General features: G+C 41.7%; 1 protein-coding gene across 1 annotated transcript; it reads right to left on the minus strand.

Annotated features, from left to right (window-relative positions):
• Positions 1–9,734: 9,734 nt before the first annotated feature.
• On the minus strand, positions 9,735–22,167 carry LOC124135668. The gene is made up of 5 exons (XM_046501109.2): positions 22,013–22,167; positions 11,952–12,220; positions 11,717–11,819; positions 10,062–10,742; positions 9,735–9,867 (listed from the first exon to the last, which is right to left on the minus strand). The coding sequence occupies exons 2-5, from the start codon at positions 12,153–12,155 to the stop codon at positions 9,857–9,859; spliced, it is 999 nt and encodes a 332-aa protein (XP_046357065.2). The 5' UTR covers positions 12,156–12,220; positions 22,013–22,167; the 3' UTR covers positions 9,735–9,856.
• Between the last annotated feature and the right edge of the window lie 1,194 nt (positions 22,168–23,361).

A 23,361-nucleotide genomic window follows, 5' to 3' on the forward strand; every position in this document is an offset into this window, starting at 1 on the left:
GGGGTGTTTACCAGCTAGAGCTTGGTTTTTGGGGCTGATATGATGTTTTGGTTTATTAAGTTTTGGATGAGAGGGTTTGATTTGGACGCGGCCCACAAATTTAAGCTTAGCTGTTCCCTGCGTAGACTTAGTGGCATTTCTCCTGTTAAGGCCTGAAGTGAAGTGTAGGAGGTGCTATGTTGGGTGGGTGTAATTAGTTTGAGAGCCTGATATTGTATTGAGTCATTTTTTTGGATAGAGAGATGTTTTGGCTGTTGTATATGGCGCAGCCGTAGTCTAGTTTTGATCTAATTAGTGATATGTAGAGAGAGAGGAGGGTATCTTGGAGGCTCCCCAGTTAGAGCCAGTTAGGCATCTTAGCGTGTTTAGGTCTTTACTGCATTTAGTTGTTAGGTTTTGGATGTGAGCATCCCAGGAGAGATGTTCATCGAAAATAAGTCCTAAGACTAAATTATCTGACCTTTGAGTCCTATTTTTTAAAAGTTTTTTTGTATTAGCCCATCGGGCCATACCATGTCGAAAGCTTTAGAGGAGTCTAAGAAGATGCCTGTAGTCTATTGTTTATTTAGTTGTCCTGTCTTAATATCTTGCTCTAGTCGGGCGAGGTTATCTAGGGTTGAGCGGCCAGGAGTGAAACCGCTTTGATCTGGGTTTATGATGTTATTTTGGGTTAGATAATGTTACAAAAACTTAAAATAGGACTCAAAGGTCAGATAATAAACTACATCCAGCACTTCCTAAACAATCGTAAAATAACCGTGGGTATAGACCAAACACTATCGGACCAATGTCCCCTAGAAAATGGCACTCGCCAGGGCAGTTTCCTCAGCCCCACCCTCTTCAATATAATGATAAACGATCTATTCGAGGGCCTATCCACTAAAGTAAACACATCAAAATTCGCGGATGATGGATCCGCACTATAAGCATGAAAATGGCCCAAAATTTACTCCAAAAATCTCTTAATAAAATACAACAATGGGCTGACAAATGGGGCTTCTCCCTTAACTCAGAAATAACAACAGGAATAGTATTCAAACATAAAAAAATGAAACCCGCCTCCCCAATCCTCCAGGTCAACAACCAAACAATCAAATTTCAAAAACAAACCAAATTCTTAGGACTTATTTTCGATGAACATCACACCTGGGATGCTCACATCCAAAACCTAACAACTAAATGCAGTTAAGACCTAAACACGCTAAGATGCCTAACTGGCTCTAACTGGGGAGCCTCCAAAGATACCCTCCTCTCTCTCTATACAGCACTAATTAGATCAAAACTAGACTACGGCTGCGCCATATACAACACCCTTAACAACTCTCTATCTAAAAAACTTGACTCAATACAATATCAGGCTCTCAAACTAATTACACGTACCCAACATGGCACCTCCTACACTTCACTTCAGGCCTTAACAGGAGAAATGCCACTAAGTCTACGCAGGGAACAGCTAAGCTTAAATTTCTGGGCCGTGTCCCATTCAAACCCTCTCATCCAAAACTTAATAAACCAAAACATCAGCCCCAAAAACCAAGCTCTAGCTGGTAAACACCCCTTACTTACCCCAATATCCCAAAGAATAACAAACTACCTAAATGAACACCAAATTAAAAATCTTAAACAAAACCGCAAACAATCAAATATCTTCACCCCTAAACTTGAAATACCCAAAATAGACACAACACTTGCTATCCAATTAAATAAACAAACCGACCCAAACATGGCTAAAACCACCACACTAGCATACATACATGGAAATTGGCCAAATTGGTGTCACATTTACACGGACGGATCTTCAGATCCGACCTCCAAACACACAGGTTTTGGAGTCCATACCACACAACCAACTAAAACAGCACAATCCTTCCGACTCCCAAACAACCAATCAATATTCACGGCAGAACTAATGGGCATGGCCTTAGCCCTCCATAATCAAGAATCCAAAAACCACAAAAAAAATCCTAATACTTACCGACTCCCTAAGCGGACTGCAAGCCCTCCAAAACAAAAATACCAAAAAAACGACCTAAATTAATCAATCAAATACTTAAAAGCTCCAACGACCTAACTAAGGCAGGCAAACAAATAACATTCTTATGGATCCCCGCCCACGTAGGAATATACGGTAATGAAAACGCCGATAAAGCAGCTAAACTATCCCTCAAAATCCCAGAAATAAGCTTAAACTTACCCATCTCAAAATCAGAAATTAAAAGTGTAAACAAGCAAAATATCACCAAAAAATGGCATAACCTATATCTAAACTCAAATAGCCAAATCAAAAAAGTACTCAGCAAACCACTAACCAAACCAAAAATTCTCCATCCATCCAAAAAAATCGACAGAGTAATCACCAAACTCCAAACAGGACACACCAACCTAAATAACCACCTAAATTTTAAAAAAAACAACACTACAGGTAACTGCCTACACTGCAAACAATTAGAAACCCCAGAACACGCACTCATCCACTGCACACACTACCTAACACATCGAACCGCATTACAAACCACCCTCAATCTAAACAAGCCTCTCACTCTAGAAGCAATACTAACCCACAATATAAACTAGAAAACTTCAAGGCCTTAGGCGTATTCTTAATCAAAACGGTACTGATAAAACGCATCTAAAAACAAAATAATCTACCAAATCAAATCACATAAACAAACAAACATCCACCATACCCAACTCCCTTAGTTCTCCTCCCCAACCCCATCGGCATCTATTCCAAATCTCAAAATTCCCAAATTCGATATAAGCAACCCCTAAAGCCCCCTCTTTGATGGCACAGACCACTTTCGCCCCTTTCGGAAACACATTAAATGGCCTGGCCGGGCCCGTGTGCGAAATACGCATCAGTCGGAAAGCGCACGTTAAATCTCCAAAGTAAGTAAGTGAGTGAGTGAGTGAGTGAGTGAGTGAGTGAGAGTGAGAGTGAGAGTGAGTGAGTGAGTGAGTGAGTGAGTGAGTGAGTGAGTGAGTAAGTAAGTAAGTGTAACACTTATACATCAACTCATTCGTTTTCTACCAAGGATTTAAGACTGGGAGGCCTCTAAACGCGTAAGTTATTTCTTTTGACAAAAGATTAGGATTTCGAACAAAAGGTTACAGTTAACATGAAAAATACAATGTTCAAGCACATTTGAATCTATACGGTAACAGTGAATTTTGGCCAGGAGTGGATGTGGAGAGTATGCGAAAAAGGGCTCCACTTTGTTTAGATGTAAACATATTTGATGATACATCTGTGTGTGTTAAAGTTGAATTTGACATCTCGGGCCAAGTCGGACCCAACACAAGCCAAACTCTTCTGATAGAGACTGTGTTGAGAATGTAGAGGGAAAATGGCTTCACTTTGAGCACCTTGTTTTCTTTAAATACCGCGATCTGAGACACTATAAAGAGGTATTTAGGTAGATATAATACAAATCTATAGGTTTGAATCCATCCATTCATGTAACATGTGTGAGGTTTAAGTTGATTTTGAAAACCCGGGCCAAGTCGGACCGAACACTTGTGAGACCTTTGAGAGCATGTGGAGAAGAGGTCTACTTTAACTTACTTGCTTATATTAGAGATTTTACGTGCGCTTTCCGACTGCAAGCGTATGTCGCACACGGGCCCGCCAGGCCATTTAATGTGTTTCCGCAACCCAGGAGGGGGGTTTAAGGGTTGCTTATATATTAATTTTGAGATTTTGAGATTTGGAATGAATGCCAAGAGTCGATAGGGGGCGAACTGAGGTAGCTGTGTGTGGTGAGTGGTTTGTTAGTTTATGTGATTTTGGTTTTATTAAACTGACGTCCAAAAGAAACTTTACCAACTGAAAATATTTAAATTTCAGATGAAGTCTATCTAAAACACATGACCTAAATACAACAATAGTGTACGCAGAAAATGTTAATCGTCTGTTACATGTTTGCGAGATAACACGCGAAAAAGTGAAAAACACGTGCACCACGGACAACTGCAAATTAACGTGCGGGTAAGGGTATAAAACGATTGCAACGGCCAGTCAGACATCCACAGTGATAAAAAAACACAAAAGAAATGCCATGACTCACAATCGAACAACGTGAACGAGCCTTGGGTATGGTACAGATGAGAGCCACCAACGCCCATATTGCACGAACCTTCGGTTGCTCCCGTGTTGCCGTTACCAACTTGATGCAACGTTACAGACAGACAGGGCGGACCGTTGACAGGCCAAGAACAGGCAGACCCAGGGTGACCACGCCCCATGATGACCGGTACTTGCGTACCTTGCACCTCCGAAATCGCTTCCTGACAGTGACGTCATCGGCGACAAATGCCTTAGGTCACAGGGTTAGTCGACAGACAGTGGCCAGGAGACGCAGGGCTCATGGAATCAGGGCTTTTAGACCATACAGAGGACAGCTATTGACAGCGCAACATCGTCGTCTGTGATTGAGATTGGCCCGGACTGTACGACGTTGGCAACGACGTGACTGGCAGAGGGTTGTCTTCAATGACGAAAGTCGATTCTGTATGTTTAGGGCTGATGGAAGACAACGTGTACCGCCGAAGGGGTGAACGAACGGCGGCGTGTTGCGTGCAGGAGGTCGTACCATATGGTGGAGGGTGTGTCATGGTGTGGGAAGGGATCTGTGGGCAGGAGAGGACACCGCTGGTCATCGTTGACGGAAACTTGCAATTGACAGCTCAGCGTTACATGGATAACATTCTTCGTCCAGTTGTCCTACCATTTCTCCAACAGCAGCCACGTGGTGTCATTTATCAGCATGACAACGCTAGAGCCCATACAGCCAGAATTGTCACTAACTTCCTCGCAGCCAACGTCAACGTCCTGCCGTGGCCTGCACGCTCACCCGACATGTCCCCCATAGAACACCTCTGGGACTTGATGGACCGTCGTGTTCGACAACGACCACACTCTCCAGCCAACCGGCAAGAACTGATCTTGGCCCTCCAAGAAGAATGGCGTCAAATCCCACGTGACCTCATCAGACGACTGACTGCAGTGGATGAGTACGTTCTGGTGTTTCTTGTTGTTTGCAGTGTGGGCAGGTTCCTGTTGCGTGTAGTTTAGCTATTTTAAGGTGGTTATTTAGTTTATTTAGTTATTTATTTAGATTCCTACGTGGGCGGGGATCCAAATGAATTCTATTTGTTTGCCTGTGGTTTTGAGTATTTGGTTTATTAGTTTGGGGCGTTTTTTTGTGTAGTTATTTTTGAGGGCTTGTAGTCCACTGAGGGAGTCGGTTAGAATAAGGTTTTTTTTTTTTTAGATTGCTGATTGTGTAGGGCTGAGGCCATGCCCATTAGTTCGGCCGTGAATATGGATTGGTTGTTTGGGAGTCGGTAGGATAGGGATTGGGTTTAGTTGGTTGTGCGATGTGGACTCCGAAACCTGTGTGATTGGAGATCGGATCTGAGGATCCGTCTGTGTATATGTGACACCAATTTTGCCAATTTTAGCGATGCTAGGGTCAGTCTGTTTATTTAGTGTATGGCTAGTGTTGTGTCTACCTTAGGTATTTTAAGTTTTGGGGTGAAGATATTTGATTGTTAACTGTTTTGTTTGAGATTATTTATTTTGTTTTCATTTAGGTAATTGATTATTCTTTGGGATATTGGAGTTAGTAGTGGATGTTTCCGGGCTAGGGCTTGGTTTTTGGCGCTAATATTGTAATTTATTATGTTTTGGATTAGAGGGTTTGATTGGGACGCGGCCCAGAAGTTTAGGGTTAGTTGTTCCCTATGTTGTTGTAATGGCATTTCTCCCGTTAAGGCCTGGAGTGATGTGCTAGAGGTGCCCTTTTGAGTTCGTGTGAATAGTTTTAGAGCCTGATACTGGGTAGTTGATCATAATATTGAAGAGTTTGGGTTTTGGATGCTGCCCTGAGGAGTGCCATTTTCTAGGGCACATTGTTCCGATAACGTTTGGTCTATGCCCACGGTGATTTTGCGGTTTGTAAGGAACCTTTGAATGTAGTTTATGATTTGGCCTTTAAGTCCTATTTTTGTAGTTTTTGTATTAGCCCGTTGTGTCAAACCATGTCGAATGCTTTGGAGAAGTCTAGAAAGATGCCTGTAGTATATTGTTTGCTGAGTTGGCCTGTTTTAATGTCCTGCTATAATCGGGCGAGGTTATCTAGGGTTGAGCGGCCAGGAGTGAAACCGCTTTGGTCTGCATTGATTATGTTGTTTTGTTCTAAATAGTATTGTAGCCTGTGTATTGTAGTTTTTTTGTCATTGATTCCCTGACTTTGCATAAGTTAGAAGTTAGGGAAATTGATCCTATGAGTTAGCCTCGTCAGCTGGTTTGTTTGGTTTGGGGATCGGTATGACCAGAGTTTGTTTCCAAGGTGATGGGACCCTTCCATTTAGATATATGAGGTTATAGTTTTAGAAGAGTTTGTAGTAGTTTGGGTGCTAGTTGTTTAATTATCTGGTAGGAAGTGAGGTCTAAGCCTGGGGCTGTGCCCTTTTTCCTATTTTTGAGGACGTAAAGTAGTTCTTCCATTGTGTATGGGAGATTTATTTCTAGGTTATTATCTTATGGTTCTTTGGTAAATTTGGTTTCTGATTTTAGTTGTTCCTGGAATTTTAGGTTGAAGTTACTGTTACTACTGACGGCCAAAAAGTGGTTTTCTAGGTTATTTGCTTTTTGAGAGGGGTCGGTTGAATTGTTTATGTTAGGGTTTTTTTTATGACGTTTAATGCCCCTAATGGCGTAGATATTGCTCCAGACCGTTCTGGCGTCCGTGTGGTGATTAATTTCTTCCAATTTCTTGTTTTAGCTGTTTTGACTAGGTTTTGTACTTGGTGGTTTAGCTCATGTGCTATTATTAGATGTTTGAACGACTTTAACCAGCGTGTCTGCTTTAAATACGATGAACAGTGACATTATAAAGTGGTATTTACTTAGATATAGTACGTTCCTATAAATATAAACGCTATGCCGACAGGTGGAAATTTGTATCACTATAGCTAGAAGTATTTGATACGTTTCAAATCTTATTTCGTTTAACGATTGCTCTTTTACATGTTACCTAGATCAGCGACGCTTACACACAGCTCCACTTTCTGGTTTTCAAGTGATTTACTCCGAAATACTTAATTAAGTAATTAGCCAATAACACATTGGCCCGTCCCGACTTTTAGGCAATGCCGTACACTGGCGGTGGGGCATGAAAAGGGGTTGGGCAGTCCAGTGGGAGGGCATGGTTTGATGAGGGAAAGCCTTTTTGGGGGAGGGTTGGAAATAATTTGTTGAGTTGTGTCGCTCCTTGTGTATTCTGTCCATTTAACTTTGAGGGATGTAATGACAGACATGATGCCCTCCATACAGAGACCATATATGGGGTTGTCTTGGTATCTGCCTGTTTAGGTTTACGGCGGATCCTCGAAAGAAAACTAAACTTACTGGAGGGCGTTTCATCATCAGAGCATGTAGTTTTGAATGAAAACAGAGGCATTGTAACTTTAAAGACTTAACAAGTATGACCAAATTGTATAAACACTTACCCAGTGGAAATATTAACTAAAAATTACAGAACAATAACTATAGTCACTGAAAAATCACAAAGTCACTGACACAGGGTTCAACGTAAAATGTTGAGAGTTCAGTGGGAATACTGGTGAGATTTACTTCATATTTCGTTCTCCTGTGTACTGGGTCCACACAACAACATTAAAGAGTTGTTGGTTGTTGGCTGTGTTGGGTGTGGTGACTTGTTTTTCGCCTCCTGGTCGCTGGATCAGGATATTAGTTGGTTAGTCTCACTGGTTGGCAGAGACAATTTTTTGTAACTGACACAGAATACAGGTGGGGTCTTTGCTCACACTGCACACTATGTACAACACAGTTGATTGTTGAGGGTGTCTCACTGCTCAGCTTGTCTCAACATTTCACAGTGACGTCTAATGCTGACGGTTGGAGTTGTCACGTTGACTTGAAGTTAGTTGTGAAGTGGACCCCGGATGGGGGATGTTGCTGGATCTGAATGAAGAGTATTCCCATGGACTTGCATTGTATCAGCGAGAGGTTCCGAGATCTTGGACGCCACCATGTATCCCGGGCTGTTAGGTTTGGGATATCTGTCCTTCTTCAAACACAGGAGTCCATCCGTGGGTCCACAACACTTTATTTGTGATATAATAATTACAGCATCTGTATAATCACGATTGTGGTAATGGGACAGACATGGCCAGGCAGCATATCCGAGGCGTCAGAGAGCCAACCTACCTAGCCGCTGTCTGAAGCTCAAGCCAACAGAAAGAATTCTAATTTTAACCAGTGAAATCACTGACCAACTGCCACGTATCGAATACGATACCTCTCTGGTCAGCCTGCAGTATCCCGCACCTCATCTACAATGTCAAGCTTCAGTGGCCAACTGGCCATTCTCTAGCGCTTATTAGGGGCCACTGACCTGCACATGACTCCATGCTGTTGGCCATTGTAATAATAGCCCTGCTGCTGTAATAATTTGTATTGGGCAGCGCCGTGAATATTTATCTACATATATTTAACTTATTTAACTCAGGGAAAATATAAGGCATATATAAACTCCCTGTTAAAACCTATACCCTGCCAAACTGCCTACGATACATGTGTAGACATGTGGAGGACATTTAGAGACGTGTGGAGGACATGTAGAGACGCGTGGAGACGTGTGGGGGACACGTGGAAACGTGTGGAGGACATGTGGTAACGTGAAGAGGACATGCGGAGGCGTGTGGTGGACCTGTTGAGACGTGTGGAGACGTGTAGAAGATACGTGGAGACGTTCGGAGTCGTGTTGAAGGCATGTTGAGACATGTGGATACGTTTGGGGACATATGGAGGACATGTAGAGATGTGTGGAGGACATGTGGAGACGTGTTGAGAACATGCGGAGACGTGTGGAAGACATGTGGAGACGTGTTGAGAACATGCGGAGACGTGTGGAGGACATTGGAGACGTGTGGAAGACATGTGGAGACGTGTTGAGAACATGCTGAGACGTGTGGAGGACATGTGGAGACGTGTTGAGAACATGCGGAGACGTGTGGAGGACATTGGAGACGTGTGGATGATATGTGGAGACGTGTTGGGGACATGTGGAGACCTGTGGAGGACATGTGGAGACCCGTGGAGGACATTTGGTGACGTGTGGAGGACATTTGGTGACGTGTGGAGGACATGTGGAGACGAGTGGGTGACATGTGGAGACGTGTGGAGGCGTGTGAAGGACATGTTTAGACATGTGGGGGACACGTGTAGACGTATGGGGACGTGTGGAGACATGTGGAGACGCGTTGAGACACGTGGAGGACATGTGGAGACTCGTGGAGACGGGTTGAGACGTGTTGAGACTTGTGGAGGACAATGAGACGTGTTGAGAGATGTGGACGTTATGTGAAGACTTGTTTATGACATATGGAGACGTGTGGAGACATGTGGAGACCGTGTGGAGGACATGTGGAGACATGTGGAGACGTGTGGAGGCTCCTCTTGATATTTCTTCTGAATATGTTCACATTCAAATAATTGTGTATTTGTAATTGAAATATAGTTCACATTTTGATAATGTCATCGTATCCAAATTGCTTGGATCAATAATCATGTCAATCACTGGATTGTCTGATCGAAACTTGATTATTTACGAATCACCGTTACTATGAGTTACCATTTTTAACCACAAGTCAGTTTCAGTGGTAGAAAGGGTAGGTAAGAAAAAGATGTCCGTAAGAAATTACGATTTGAATGCATACTATTTATTGATTTTATTGTACAGGCATAATCAGGGCGCTTCTTCCTGCTTTCTTGGGGGATTTGACGGCAACGTTGTATCCTCCCATTGCCAAGGGTTGGCTCTTACATTTAGCTGTGAACTGTTGATGGAAAGACAATATTGAATCAAATGAAATCTGTGAAGGATTTTATTAAAGATATTAACAGAAAAGGAAAATAATAAAACACATATGATAAAGAAAATATACGTCACATAAAACCTTTATCAACCATCTAACAATCGTATCTAAAGTAGAATAAAAGTTAAAGCTATATGAAAGTAGATGATACTGACCATATACGACCCCGAGACCTATGCCGTCGAGACTTGGATTACTAGGAGAAATGGCGTAAGTACCACATCCCCCAAAGTGTAGTTCCGTGTCGAAGAAGTAGTCGTCGTTGAGATGGTCAGGTGTACTTAACATCTGGGCACCCGAATTCCAGTGAGCTGTCAAAGGATAAGCGTTCGCCCATCCTGTCCTTGTAGGCGAACGCTGATTGGGATTCGTATAGAAGGTGAAATAGGCATTGGGGTTTCCGTCACAATTACTGAATGACTTGTCAACTCCATTTGCGTTGTATCCGTGTACGAAACCATTCGACAGGAGGACTTGGGGATGAAAACCCAGGTATAAATAGGGACCTAGATTCAGATTATTTGGGCTTGTGTAGAGTGTATATTCATTGGCCATGATGCCAAGAGGTAGGAATGAAAACCTATCAAGCTGAGAGATTGTGGATTCGGACTGTGTCATGTCCGTCCACTTTGCAACAAAGCTGACTTTGGATTTAGTGTTGAAGTGGAGACTTAACTTCTCGGTTGTCAATGTGGCTACAGCGGATTTGGAGAAGTAGGTGATGATGTCACTGCTGCGGAAGCGGCACCAAACTCTGATGGTACTGCCATTGTTAGTCCAGAAAGTATACTCGCCGCTAGCCGAGTCCGGTGCAACACTGTAGATGTCATGACATGCTGGAAAAATAATTGTGTACTGACATCTTTTGAAACATCGGTAGTATTGTGCGTGGAACATGTATGAAAACAAATATACTTTTTGACAATTCCGACTTTCTCATAAGTAATTGTTTATGAACCAGTATCAATTAGTAATGATACTAGGTGTGCGCAAAACGGTGACCATAACCCAACGGTGGCACCAATCACAAACACATGCAAAGGCAACTGTTCAACTGTAGAAATACGTCAACATATACTACAGGTCAAAATAGGTGATCGTTTTGTCACTGATGCGTAAAATGTGGAAATGCCCTCCACATTTCTTCCATAAAACGTTTTGAAAGCCTTACTAAGGGCCTTAGTGTAACCCTGATCCAACAACTTTTGATCATGAGTCGTATGATGTGCTTTAAACCTTCGTAGTTCACAATTTATGAAATGTAAATACAAAACACTGGAGCTGCTGAAATATTGCTCGAATTAAAACAGGAACAGTTGATTATTGGAAAGTTTATGTGACCCATCTTGTCATCTGGATAGCTTTTTGTCCCTCTGAATCTTCATTCACAGATACATTAAAACATACTTCAATCTAAAATTGTGTTTTTAACGATTTATTCGTTTAATACATTTAATCTTCATATGCAAGGAACATTTACAAAACATTTCAGATCTGTCAAACAAGCTTTATCTGAGAGTTTGTTGAGATTTTTGTATGAATAATCTGTATTAGAGAGTACATCCGTCTAGATTCTGTAGGAATAATCAATTTCAGATTTGTTGAAGGCTTTAGGATCAGCAATCATTGGAATCATTGTTCCTGATGGCAAACATAGCTTACGTTATTGCAAATATTCATAAAGATATTGTTTTGTTTACCCTATCCATTTTAACTCAAAAGCAGGTGCAATCGGATCAAAGGCAAATTTGTTTGCAAATGAGCTCATTCTGTTGGAGAATTTAAAATGGTGAACGAATAAAATACTTACTGCGGATGTCATGTTGACAGATGTCTCCCTTATAGCCTGGTTTGCAAGCACAGGTCCCGTTCGCCTGTTTAATACCCCCATTCATACATTCAGCCCCACAGCCCTAGAAAATGAAAACGTAAGCATTTCAGCATTTGTTAGGGAGTGAGATCTTTCTTCTTGACATTTGTTTTCAGGATGGTTATGCCAAAAATAAGAGGGTCGCTATTCCCCATACTGGGGTACACGTACTTACATTATGGGGGTCGCAACCATTATTGCCATAAAGACACGCCAAAGACGTTGGGAGTCCACATCCTTGACAAGTAACTTCACCATTCTGTTGGCAGCTAGATGTGGAGGGACAAGGGTTCCTAGGCGGCCTTTTTCGACCATGGGCATCTGTGCATGGGCAGCACAGTATCAGTACAGCACAAAGGGCACTCAGGGAAGGGAACATATGGGGAAGAAAGTATTTGCGAAACGTAATCAGACACCAATCCTTCAACTGGACCAGCAGACTGCCTGTGGAATAAGATAGAAATATGTTAAATCTGATAATTTTCCTCTTTTCTACATATTAAACTTCAACAAGTCATATCCTAATATCATGCACACACATCTATTAATTGTCATATCTTCAGATATCTGAGCGAATGTACCTGCACAACGAGCTGACCTTGCTTCTGTTGTGCTCTTTCGCTGTTGTTTAAAGCTGCATTCTGCAATATCCCAGCAATGTGATTTATTGCTGTCTGTAAAATTACTATGATCTGCCCAAACAAAATCCACTGATTGATATTAAGACCAATGATCCACACCTTAAGAGCGCGCCTGAATGATGCATTTACTTAGGATAGATAAAATGAATTGATGGGCCTTGAGCTGAAATCTTCGGGGAATATACAGAACTTGCAGCATATTATGATATCAGGTATCTAGTGTAATGTTTTTTTCCCACATTACAGATCCATTACAAATGTTATGCATCATTGTCAATTATTATAAGAATCAATCATTTAGGACAAAGGGAGCTGGGTCCCTCACACGTTTGATTTATGTACTCAGTAAACACAAATAACCTCATGAGCTTTCCTTTAAGAGCTTCAAGTTACAGTTTCATGGTTAATTGGAAAATGAGGTGAAAAACCTTTAAGGGACTGTACATTTGTAGTAAAAAAGAAGCTTTTAGTAACATAGTCTCATAACAGATAGACTTATTAATAACTAACTTCCTTACATTATACGGAACATAAAATGGACTATAAACAGCCACAGAGAAAGAGAGAGAGAGAGAGAGAGAGAGAGAGAGAGAGAGAGAGAGAGAGTGTGTGTGTGTGTGTGTGTGTGTGTGTGTGTGTGTGTGTGTGTGCGAGAGAGAGAGAGAGTCCGCATTAGTACAGGCAGCCATACCTAGCTATATAAGTGCAATAATCTTTGATCGATGTTAAACCCCACTTCACCTTACCTACAAGCCATCACATTCTATACCTAATACAGTCAATAATATTCTGTACGAATATACAAAACATATCTGATCAGGGCAAACAGGTGGAGCTATGTTGGGTCTCGTCTCACATAGACATTCATGGAAATGAAAAAGCAGACACTAAACTAAACGGAGATAAACGCTCTAAACTAAACGGAGATACAGCCTATTACCTTCAACAAATTAGAGAAAAATAGTACATTCAAAGCCCCCATAGCCCCAAAATGACAGGCCCAGTGGGAAGCAAGTAAAATCGGCAGATGTCTATTGAAAATTGAATCCCAAATCCACAAAAAGCCATAAAATTGTTCAGCTTGTTTAGCTTGGGTTTTGGCTCTATTTGGGAGTACCAGTGTATCCTTTGTCAAAATGTAGTCATGGAAAATGGTAGTGAATCTTTACCTTATTCTCTATTCAAGGTATAGTTTGGTACAGGATTGTATCTTAGCTGTGTGACCGTCAATAAACTTAGTTTGTCGCTTGTCCAGTTTAGATGTTTTTCTCATGAGCTGTGTGTTGAAACTGGGAGAAACGCTAATTTCCCACGAAACATAAGATAATGTTGTTTGTGATGCTATGTGGAGGACGACTATCATTATCTGTTAGTCTGCTTTGGTTATATCAAGTCAAGGGTGGATCACTTATCAAAGACATATTGTGAATATGAAACCAAACAAGAAATTGAAATTAATATCCTTCTGTCTACAACTTACTGTAAATCAATTAAACCATTTACTAATTAATTAATTTTCCAAAGAAATTCTATCAATTTCTAAAACTCAAAAAACAAATTTCATCATATCAATAAAAATACAGTAATCATATCAATACTCAAAATCCCCAAAGATAATATCGCCTACTCACACACGAGTACCAAAGAGGGGTAGGTGAGCCGAAATTGATGAGACACAAGGCGACCTATCAAACACATTAGCGAAGAAGAAGATTTTTTAAATTGTTTGTATCAATAGCATCTCACATAGATATCGTAAGACTTGTCACGCGAAGTGACCTGCTGGATTGCTATGAGAGGCTGTACTGTTTCAATGCTATTCATTACAAATACATCTGGGCGGTTCATTCGCATGATTGCGACTTTTTACGGGTGTAACAACGTAGTATGCTGGTGGTAGTCGCCTTCCTGCGAGTTTCACTCCTGTCCAATTGACTTTAAACATTGAGAGGTGACTGTGTTTTCGGAAGTTAAGTCTTGCTTTTGGGTAGAGCCGTATCAAAAGTAGACAGCAGCAGGAAATTATGTTTTCCAGGTTATATTTCTTGTTCTGTTTGAACGATATGTATTACAAATACATCTGCTAACGTTGGGTATTGGTGGCCCAGTCGCATGTGCAAAGTTGCAGCCGTTAGGCGTGCCAGAGACATACGTTCGCTGTGATAATGTTTCGAGGCTTTAAAGCTCCATACGCATGCCCGTGGGTGTCACCAAAATGATAAATGCCTGAGACCTGCTATCCTCCCACATTAAAATAAGTACTGACACGCCCAGATATACATATAACTGAAATACTGTTCAATGGGAATGAAACCCAGCTTACTCGCTCGCTGTACATACGTTACTGCTATCCAACGATGAAGTTAGGAATAATGTAACTGATCCAGTGCAGTTCTTTAATACTGCCACGCCAAAGAAATAACCACGGGATGGTGAAATCTGTTACTGACACCTGAAAGGTAATCAATCTTGCCGTCAGTCGGATGCGTTGCACGGCTAATCCCGGACGTGTAATTGTTAAATATGTTTAGGTATCCATATCATATGACGGTCTCGCGATCAGTGTCTTATTGGTGTGACGAATTTGGGGTCATCTGCTTTCACAACTCAATCATTGTAGGGACGCGTATATCCTAATGTTAGAGTTTAATTGAGTACATGTTTTCTATAGATGCGTATTAGTGCCATATTCCAAACAAAATACTCACATCTACGTAGAAGATACTTTCATCCTATCTTTACTCAGACAGTGATACTGTCTTGTGAAGTTGCGACCCTGGAAGGATAAAGATTATGCAAGCATTCAGATTTTAGATAAGGATGATTACGTAATTACTGTTAATATATAAAACTGTTTGCGACCATGATGGTCCTTAATTTACAAATGGCCTTTTCCGTATTTTTACAACTTACTGATTCATTTAAAATAGTCAAACTATCAGCTCTAAAATAAAAACACAAATAAATGTATTTAACACGATTGCATTTAACACTGCAGAATTGTACCCCCAGTGCTCCATATGATGATGCGTATTAGTTTAATAAAACATATATGGCTTGAGTGATTCTCACTTCTCCATATTCACTTTCACGTCATAAACTGCCTAAGTGTTGGAGCGTCCGGGAATACGATACCCGGCCGCGTCATACCAAACAACGTTAAAAGATTGTGCTTGTTGTTACCCGGTCTGACGCCTGACACTCGATGGTGGGTGGGGAGCAGGGATACAAAACTACTTCCTTTCATTATGTCTAAACAACAATCTGGTTCGAAAAGAAAACATGGTTCGAAAAGAAAACACCTAGATGCCAGCTCATCTGATGACAAAACTGATATCAAATTAGATTCCTGGGCTCGATTGATAGTAATCGAGGCTTCTGATCATCAACCTTTGAAATTGAACCCGCATATTATTTCTAAGGCAATCAGTGGTTGTTGTGGTATGGTTGAAAATGTTACCCGCCTCCGTAATGACTTCATACTTGTGGAATGTGCCAGGAAACAGCAACCTCTGAACTTGCTATCAGTCAGCCAATTGGCAAATGTGGAGGTTGCTGTCTCGGCACACAGAACGCTGAACTCGTGTCGGGGAATTGTAAGAGACAGAGCCCGATATCTATCTGACATGAGCGAACTGACAAAACAAGGCGTTACAGCTGTCAAAGGTTTCACACGAAAACAAAATGACCAAATTATCAAGACTCACACTTATCTATACTCAAATTAAGTGAAATTAAAAACTTCAGATTTTTAAAAGTAATCCCATATATGATAAACAGCCGACAAATGTATCAGAGAAGGTAATTTTTAATCATTAATGTCCAAATAAGGATTTTAATTAACGGTGCTAACCATAATTTGTTCCAAGCACCTACGGTATTCGGTAATAACATCAACAGTTTAAATCATAAGTCCCAAGTACGAGAATCTGATGGCACACAAGTTCAGTAGCGTGTATGGCCACCATGTGCGTTGACAACTGCCACACAACGCCTCCGCAAGGACCTTGTGATGCTTGTGAACACATGATTGGGAAGACGACGCCATTGTTGCTGCAAAATGGTGCCAAGATCTTGCAAATTCTGTGGTTGGTTCTGGAGAGTGCGCAGACTTCTGCCAAGAGCATCCCAGACGTGTTCGATGGGATTGAGGTCGGGAGACCTTGACGGCCAGTCCATGACGTTGACTCCCGCATTCTGAAGGAAATTCCTTGTCAAAATTGCTGTGTGGGGTCTGGCATTGTCGTGTTGGAAGATCAAACCGGGTCCATGTGCTGCCATAAAAGGCAGAAGTTCTGGTGCCAGTACCTGGTCGCGGTGAGCAGCAGCGTTGAGGTTGCCACGGATGACAAGAAGCCTGGAACGTGCATTGCCACAGAAAGCACCCCACAACATGACACTTCCGCCTCGAAATCTGTCAACTTCCTGTACACAACACTGGGCGTAACGTTCATGACGGCGCCTCCACACCCTCGCCCTACCATCAGTAAATCGAAGATTAAATCGGGATTCATCACTGAAGACGACTTGATTCCAATTCCTCTGAGTCCATCGTAAGTGTGTCTGTGCCCACAATTGACGTTGACGTCTGTGTAATTGAGAATCGGCCCGCAGTATGGCCGTCGTGCTTGAAGGTGAGCAGTTCTCAGACGGTTTCGAACGGTTTGCGCACTCAGTCTACCCCTAAACAGTTCATTTCTGGTTGATGTAGCCGTCAAAAATCGGTTACGGAGGTGACGTAAGACAATCTGACGATCCTCTGCATGTGGCGTCACACGTGGTCGACCTGGCCGAGGCCGATCAACGGTGGTACCCGTTTGCTGTAGACGCTTCTGTAAATCATAAACAGTCCGTCGACTACAACCCATCGTCCTTGCGACTTCAGCTACGGACGTTCCCGTCTGCAACATGCCGATGGCACGTTCACGTTGCACATTTGAATGGCGTGGCATGACAAACATGCGGCCGTAAAGACTTTTGTTTTCTTGTGTTTTTCTTTTTTTGTTAATGACTGCTAACAAGTATGGCTGAAAACACGTGCGGTATTATGGCCACGTGACAGGTTGCACGTGAAAAAACACTTTTGCCCTTATAGTGCTGTGCACATGATTTTGATCGATTCACCTGCACAAAAACGGGTGTTATCTGAAGACCATACGTGGCCATTACTGTTTAAATACACAATAAGGGCCCACAATGATAACTAGTCAAAATGTTACAATTTTAGGATTGTGAAGTTATTAATTTGGTTCAGTATATTTACTTTTTCCCTTTCTAAAATTCCAACATCTATCAAAGCTGGATATTTTAAAATCGGAGTGGAGATTAATGTGCCAAACCCACTCCGATGTTACAAATGTAAACATTTTGGGCACGGTAATAAGACCTTCACTCTCAATACAATCTGTGCCCGCTGCAGTGGGTCACATAAGAGTACTGAGTGCACAGCTGCCATAAAATGTGCCAATTGCAAGGGGGGCCATTTGGTCTCAGCTAAACTCTGCCCAGCATTTCTTCTTCAATCACAAGTGTTAAAAATCAAACACACAAACAATATATCTTTTCCTGAAGCTAAAAAATAGTTCAGTCACAGTCTCCAAATACCTCAGTTAAATCTTACGCTGCCACAGCAGCCACAGTATCTGTAGGATGCCAAACAACCATCTCCTGGGTTGGTAATCAGCAGATTCTAAATGACACTACGGCTCAATCATCTCCAAACGAAACAAGAACAACATCAGCTTCACAGACGGAACTAGTGGAATCCTAAAAAAACATCACAATCAGAATCATCTCCTATTCATGGAGACATACATCTAGCTAGGTCAAATCCCCATACAAGCATTATAGGCAAGCTCCTAGAAGATTTTATTTCCAACAATACTTTATGCCTTTTTAATAATTCAAAAACATATTTACATCCTGGTACAGGCACATACTCTTCTTTGGATTTGTCTGTTACCAATTCCAACCTGCTGAATGAATTTGAGTGGAAGTGACCACTTTCCAATCATATTAAACCCTATTACCCCATCAGATGTTCCTCCATCATATCGATGGAACTTTACTAAAGCAAACTGGCCTCTATATGACATTCTCTGTACAGGCAAACTAACACCTGATCGCTTTACTGACGTTCCTGACCCTATACAATGCTTTTCTGATGAACTTACCAAAATAGCTGAAGAATGTGTTCCAAAGTCCTCTGCAATTTTTCTACATACGTAAACCATGGTTTAACGATGACTGTAAACAAGCTAGGAAGGCGAGGAAAAAGGCTGAACGTTATTTCCGCCTCCATCCGATGGTCCACAATTAAATCGGGATTCATCACTGAAGACGACTTGATTCCAATTCCTCTGAGTCCATCGTAAGTGTGTCTGTGCCCACAATTGACGTTGACGTCTGTGTAATTGAGAATCGGCCCGCAGTATGGCCGTCGTGCTTGAAGGTGAGCAGTTCTCAGACGGTTTCGAACGGTTTGCGCACTCAATTTAAAATGTTAAACGCTAAAGCAAGGCGAACATTCAGAGGTGAGGATCCTCCATTGTGTATCCGTTGTGATGAAAGAATCACGGTCAAGCATGTCCTGCTTGACTGTGTTGATTTTTCCATCACAAGGGATATTTATTTCAAATCATCGTCTCTTAAGGATTTTTTAAATAGAATAAGTTCTCAATTAATCGTTAGTTTTTTAAAAGATGTTGAACTTCTTGATAAATTTTGAAATGTGTATATCGTTATATTTTATAATATTGGTAGTGTATAATTTGTAACTTGGATGGTTAGTGGCTTTACCCCCAAAGGGGGTTGAAGTAGCGTAAAATTATTGTCCCCCTGAGAGGATATGTAAGACCACATCCTTCAAGTACCTTTATTCATGCCACATTTTAAAACGTAGTTTGTTTGTTCTTTTAATTGATGGCTAAAATCCGTATCATCACCAGCAGCTGAAGGGATGGTGTAAATCCTGCTGGGGAACCGTGCAGGTAGCTTAAGTATCGTAAGTCCCCATGGTCCCTAGTATGGTGGCCTAACTTTGGTTGCTAGTACTATAGCCCGTTTTTATATTGTACTGTTGAATGATAATGTATTCTTTTAACTATTCTCAGCTAGTTTTAAAATCGAAACTGGGATACTTAAGATCTTATACTGTCCATCGTTGACAGCTTTTTATTGAATCTAAATATAATTATTACATAACTGTTTCGTCACGATATGGCTGCAATATTGCCGATGTGACTTTAAATCTCACTCACTCACTCACTCATTTCACCTCACCCACCTCTTACGCCTAGATTCAGTAATGGAGAATTCATGAGAATCAACCCTAATTTTGCGAACATTTTGCATCATGACTTATTCTTGCGTCAGTTTTGCTATCCCAAAATGTACATTCAGAGTTATATGAATTCATGCTTCAGAATCAACTACAAAAACAAAAGCGTGACTTCATCATAATGTTTTAATTTAAGAACGGTTAATTACTTTTAAAACAATTTTCAATATTTTGAAAACTATATTGGCTTTGTAGTTTTGAGAACATGTCCTACTCTCATCCTTGCCGCATGCAAACCGCCACGCCCCTCACGTTTAGGTTCACGGATGTAACCCTTTGTGGACCTTTAACAACCTTTCATGAATGGAAGGCCAAGTTAGAAAATCAGCCAAGCAGAAAATATGTAGTCGGTCGTATATCACATAACCAGTCTGGACTTGGCCTGGTGATAGTCTCTGGTCAGTATACGTGACTTCGACACATTTAATTGAAGACTTTCTGTATTTTGTGTTGAAATAGTTCCTCATAAAAGACAGGGCAAAGTTGAAAATTAGAACTTACTTCTATAGCGTTGAGTTAACGTCTTTTGTTTTTACACATCAGCTCTGATCTTTCACGGCAACCTTCGTCCCCGTCTCATGCGAAAAGTCACTTTAGTTTCGAGGATTGATCATTGTGTACACGTATGTTATCTGTCTCATCAATTGATTCATCTGATTTTTGGCTTGCATTCCACTCTGGTCAGTAATGATAATATCACCAAGCTCTCACGCATAACTGGTGATAAATTGGTTAGGATCATTCACATACCCCACCCTGAAACAGCAGCATTTCGCAAGTGTGAATCTCAATTCCGAATTTGTTTGTTGACTGTTTCTAGGTTTGTGAAAGCCATACCCGTGCATGTGGGTTTCACCAAAATGGTAAGGGTTGAAGACCGCCTTCCTCCAACATCAAAATAGGTGCTGACACGCCCTGATATACATGTAACTGATATACTGTTCAATCGGCATGAAACCCAACTCACTCACACTCTCGCTGTTCTTACGTTACTGAAACAGTCTGTTTTAAGGACCGTTTATGCCTAGGATTGTGGGGAATTAACTCCGGGATCTCCACGCCTTCAAAAACAGAGACAGAGATGTTCTCAGGTGAAATGCAGGAATCTGTATTATATATGATCTCAGAGGCAACAACATACTGTCAAACAAAGTATTCCATTTTATAGTTAATAGTTAAGACATGATAATGAGCAATTTACTAGTAAAGCATTTAGACAATGAAATTACTAGTTAAGAAATGATAATGAGTTATATAAGAGTGGACTCATTATGGTACCATATTATAAGCGCCATGGTCACTTAAGGAGATAGAAGGGGGCCAGTGTAAGCACATGGTGCACTGCGCATTGACATCATGACGCATGGCATTAAGTCTGCCGAAGTGGACTGATCAGAGTCACAATAAGCTCTGAGTGCCTGCTCAATGGTCCTATTACGTCTTTCACACATGCCATTGGTTTCAGGATGATATGATGACGTCAGATGGTGCTTGATGTCCAACAATTCACACATCGCATTGACAAGTTTCGAAGTGAACTGCCGACCTCTATCAGAAAGAAAGGTTTTGGGAGCCCCACAGCGAGTAATGACCTGGTTGAAAAGAATTTTGGCTACCTCAGTGGCACCCTGAGTCTTCATAGCACAGCCTTCAGTCCAACGAGAAAAAGAGTAAACTACCAGCAGGACATATCACTAATTGAAACAGTCTCTTTTAAGGACCGTTTATGCCTAGAATTGTTGTGGGGAATTTACTCCGGGGTCTCCACGCCTTCAAAAACAGACAGAGAAGTTCTCAGGTGAAATGCAGGAATGCAGGAATTTTTATTATATACGATCTCAGAGGCAACGACATACAGTCAAACAACATCTATTTTCATTTTATAGTTACTAGTTAAGACACGATAATGTGCAATTAACTAGGTATTGAAATTAATAGTTAAGAAATGATAATGATTTATATAAGAGTGGACTCATTATGGTACCATATTATAAGCGCCATGGTCACTTACAACTTTGTGCTCAGTGAATGTCAATCATATTCATAACTTACATCATTCATAAATTCAGTTAAAATATGGACATGAACGATGATCTTACAATATTCTTCTTGTACAATGAATTCACCATTACAGTATAGTAAAATACCTTCACTTAATAATTCATTCCGAATATTCTTAAATTTAATTACCTCATATTTTGAATACAAGTGATAACTAAGTGGAGTACATTACTGCTGCCTTGTTGAAAATATTACCATGATAACATAGTCGTTGTACCAGGGCAACTGCGGCACAGAAACTTGGGCTTAAGCTGGGCGCCACGGTACGTGCACCAGGTGAGCAATGGCTGACGGCTGAGCGTGTAACTGTTATATACTGAACCGCAAAAGAAACGTCACCCAAAGTAACATTGCATGAAACGTTGTCATTTAAATATCTGGGTAATTTTTGTCAAAGTTTCTAAAATTTAACATTACCTTGTCCGGAAAAATGAAATTTTATAATAAAAAAACAAAGCAGATGACAATAAAACCGATCGCCCAAACGCATCAAGACAATGGCCATGGTAACCTGATGCAAGTGAGTTCCGTGCAAATTGAATGCACATGCATTCCCACATTTCTTGCCCTATGAAATTCCACCCAGATCGGATAACATTCATTCGTTATTGAAATGCTACCACATGCCAAGATTGACAAGAAATCAGCGACACCAAGCCCTTGGACGATTGCAAGCTGGGCAAACCGCCCGGCAAGTAGCCAATGCATTTCAATGCACGTAAGGACCATATAAAGGCTCCGGCAACGGTACCAGACCACCAACACTACAGATGACCAACCACATAGTGGAAGACCAAGGGTCACCACCCGACGTCAGGATCTTCAGATTGTGCGACAGCGTCTTCAAGATCGCTTTGTTACTGCTGCGGAAACTGCTCGACAGACCATGGGGACACACCAGCGACACATCAGTGTGGACACCGTGCATCGACGATTGACGAGCAGATACCTCGACTGTCACAGGCCACACCGAGGACCCATTCTGACACAACGTCATCGCCGGGACCGTCTTCAGTGGGCAACACAGCACCAGCATTGGCGCCACCATCAGTGGAGAAGAGTCCTCTTCTCAGACGAAAGCCGATATTGTATCTCAACAGCAGCGGCGGAGAGAGTGAATCTGGCGACGCCGTGGGAAACGTTATTCGGATGCTTGTGTTGTTGAGAGAGACTCATGGGGTGGTCCAGGCATCATGGTGTGGGGTGGAATTGGTCTTGCACAGAGGGTCGGCCCTGTGGTCTTCCAGAACATCGGTCCAGGGATAGACAATGGTGTCACAGCAGCTCGGTACATTGATCAATTCTTGAGACCACACGCCATACCTCATTTGGCACGTCGCCGCAACCACGGGTTTCAGCATGATAACGCCCGTGCCCACACTGCAAGAGCAACCAGGGACTTCCTCCAGCAGAATGGCATCAGAACCATGCAGTGGCCTGTCCTCAGTCCCGATTTAAATCCCATTGGACACCTGTAGGACAAGATTCAAAGACGGCTGAATGACGTCCGACCAAGGCCGACAACTGCAGCTGAACTGCGTCAG

Source organism: Haliotis rufescens, unplaced genomic scaffold (assembly GCF_023055435.1).
Source record: "Haliotis rufescens isolate VD_foot unplaced genomic scaffold, xgHalRufe1.0.p SCAF_92, whole genome shotgun sequence".
Lineage (NCBI taxonomy): Eukaryota > Metazoa > Mollusca > Gastropoda > Lepetellida > Haliotidae > Haliotis > Haliotis rufescens.

Excerpts from the sequence above, each read along its gene's own strand:
- LOC124135668 (XM_046501109.2), bottom strand. The coding sequence starts at position 12,155 with ATGTTCCCTTCCCTGAGTGCCCTTTGTGCTGTACTGATACTGTGCTGC. Across the intron at positions 11,820-11,951 it reads ATGGTTGCGACCCCCATAAT|GGCTGTGGGGCTGAATGTAT; the intron begins GTAAGTACGTGT and ends TTCATTTTCTAG. Across the intron at positions 10,743-11,716 it reads CTGTCAACATGACATCCGCA|CATGTCATGACATCTACAGT; the intron begins GTAAGTATTTTA and ends TTATTTTTCCAG.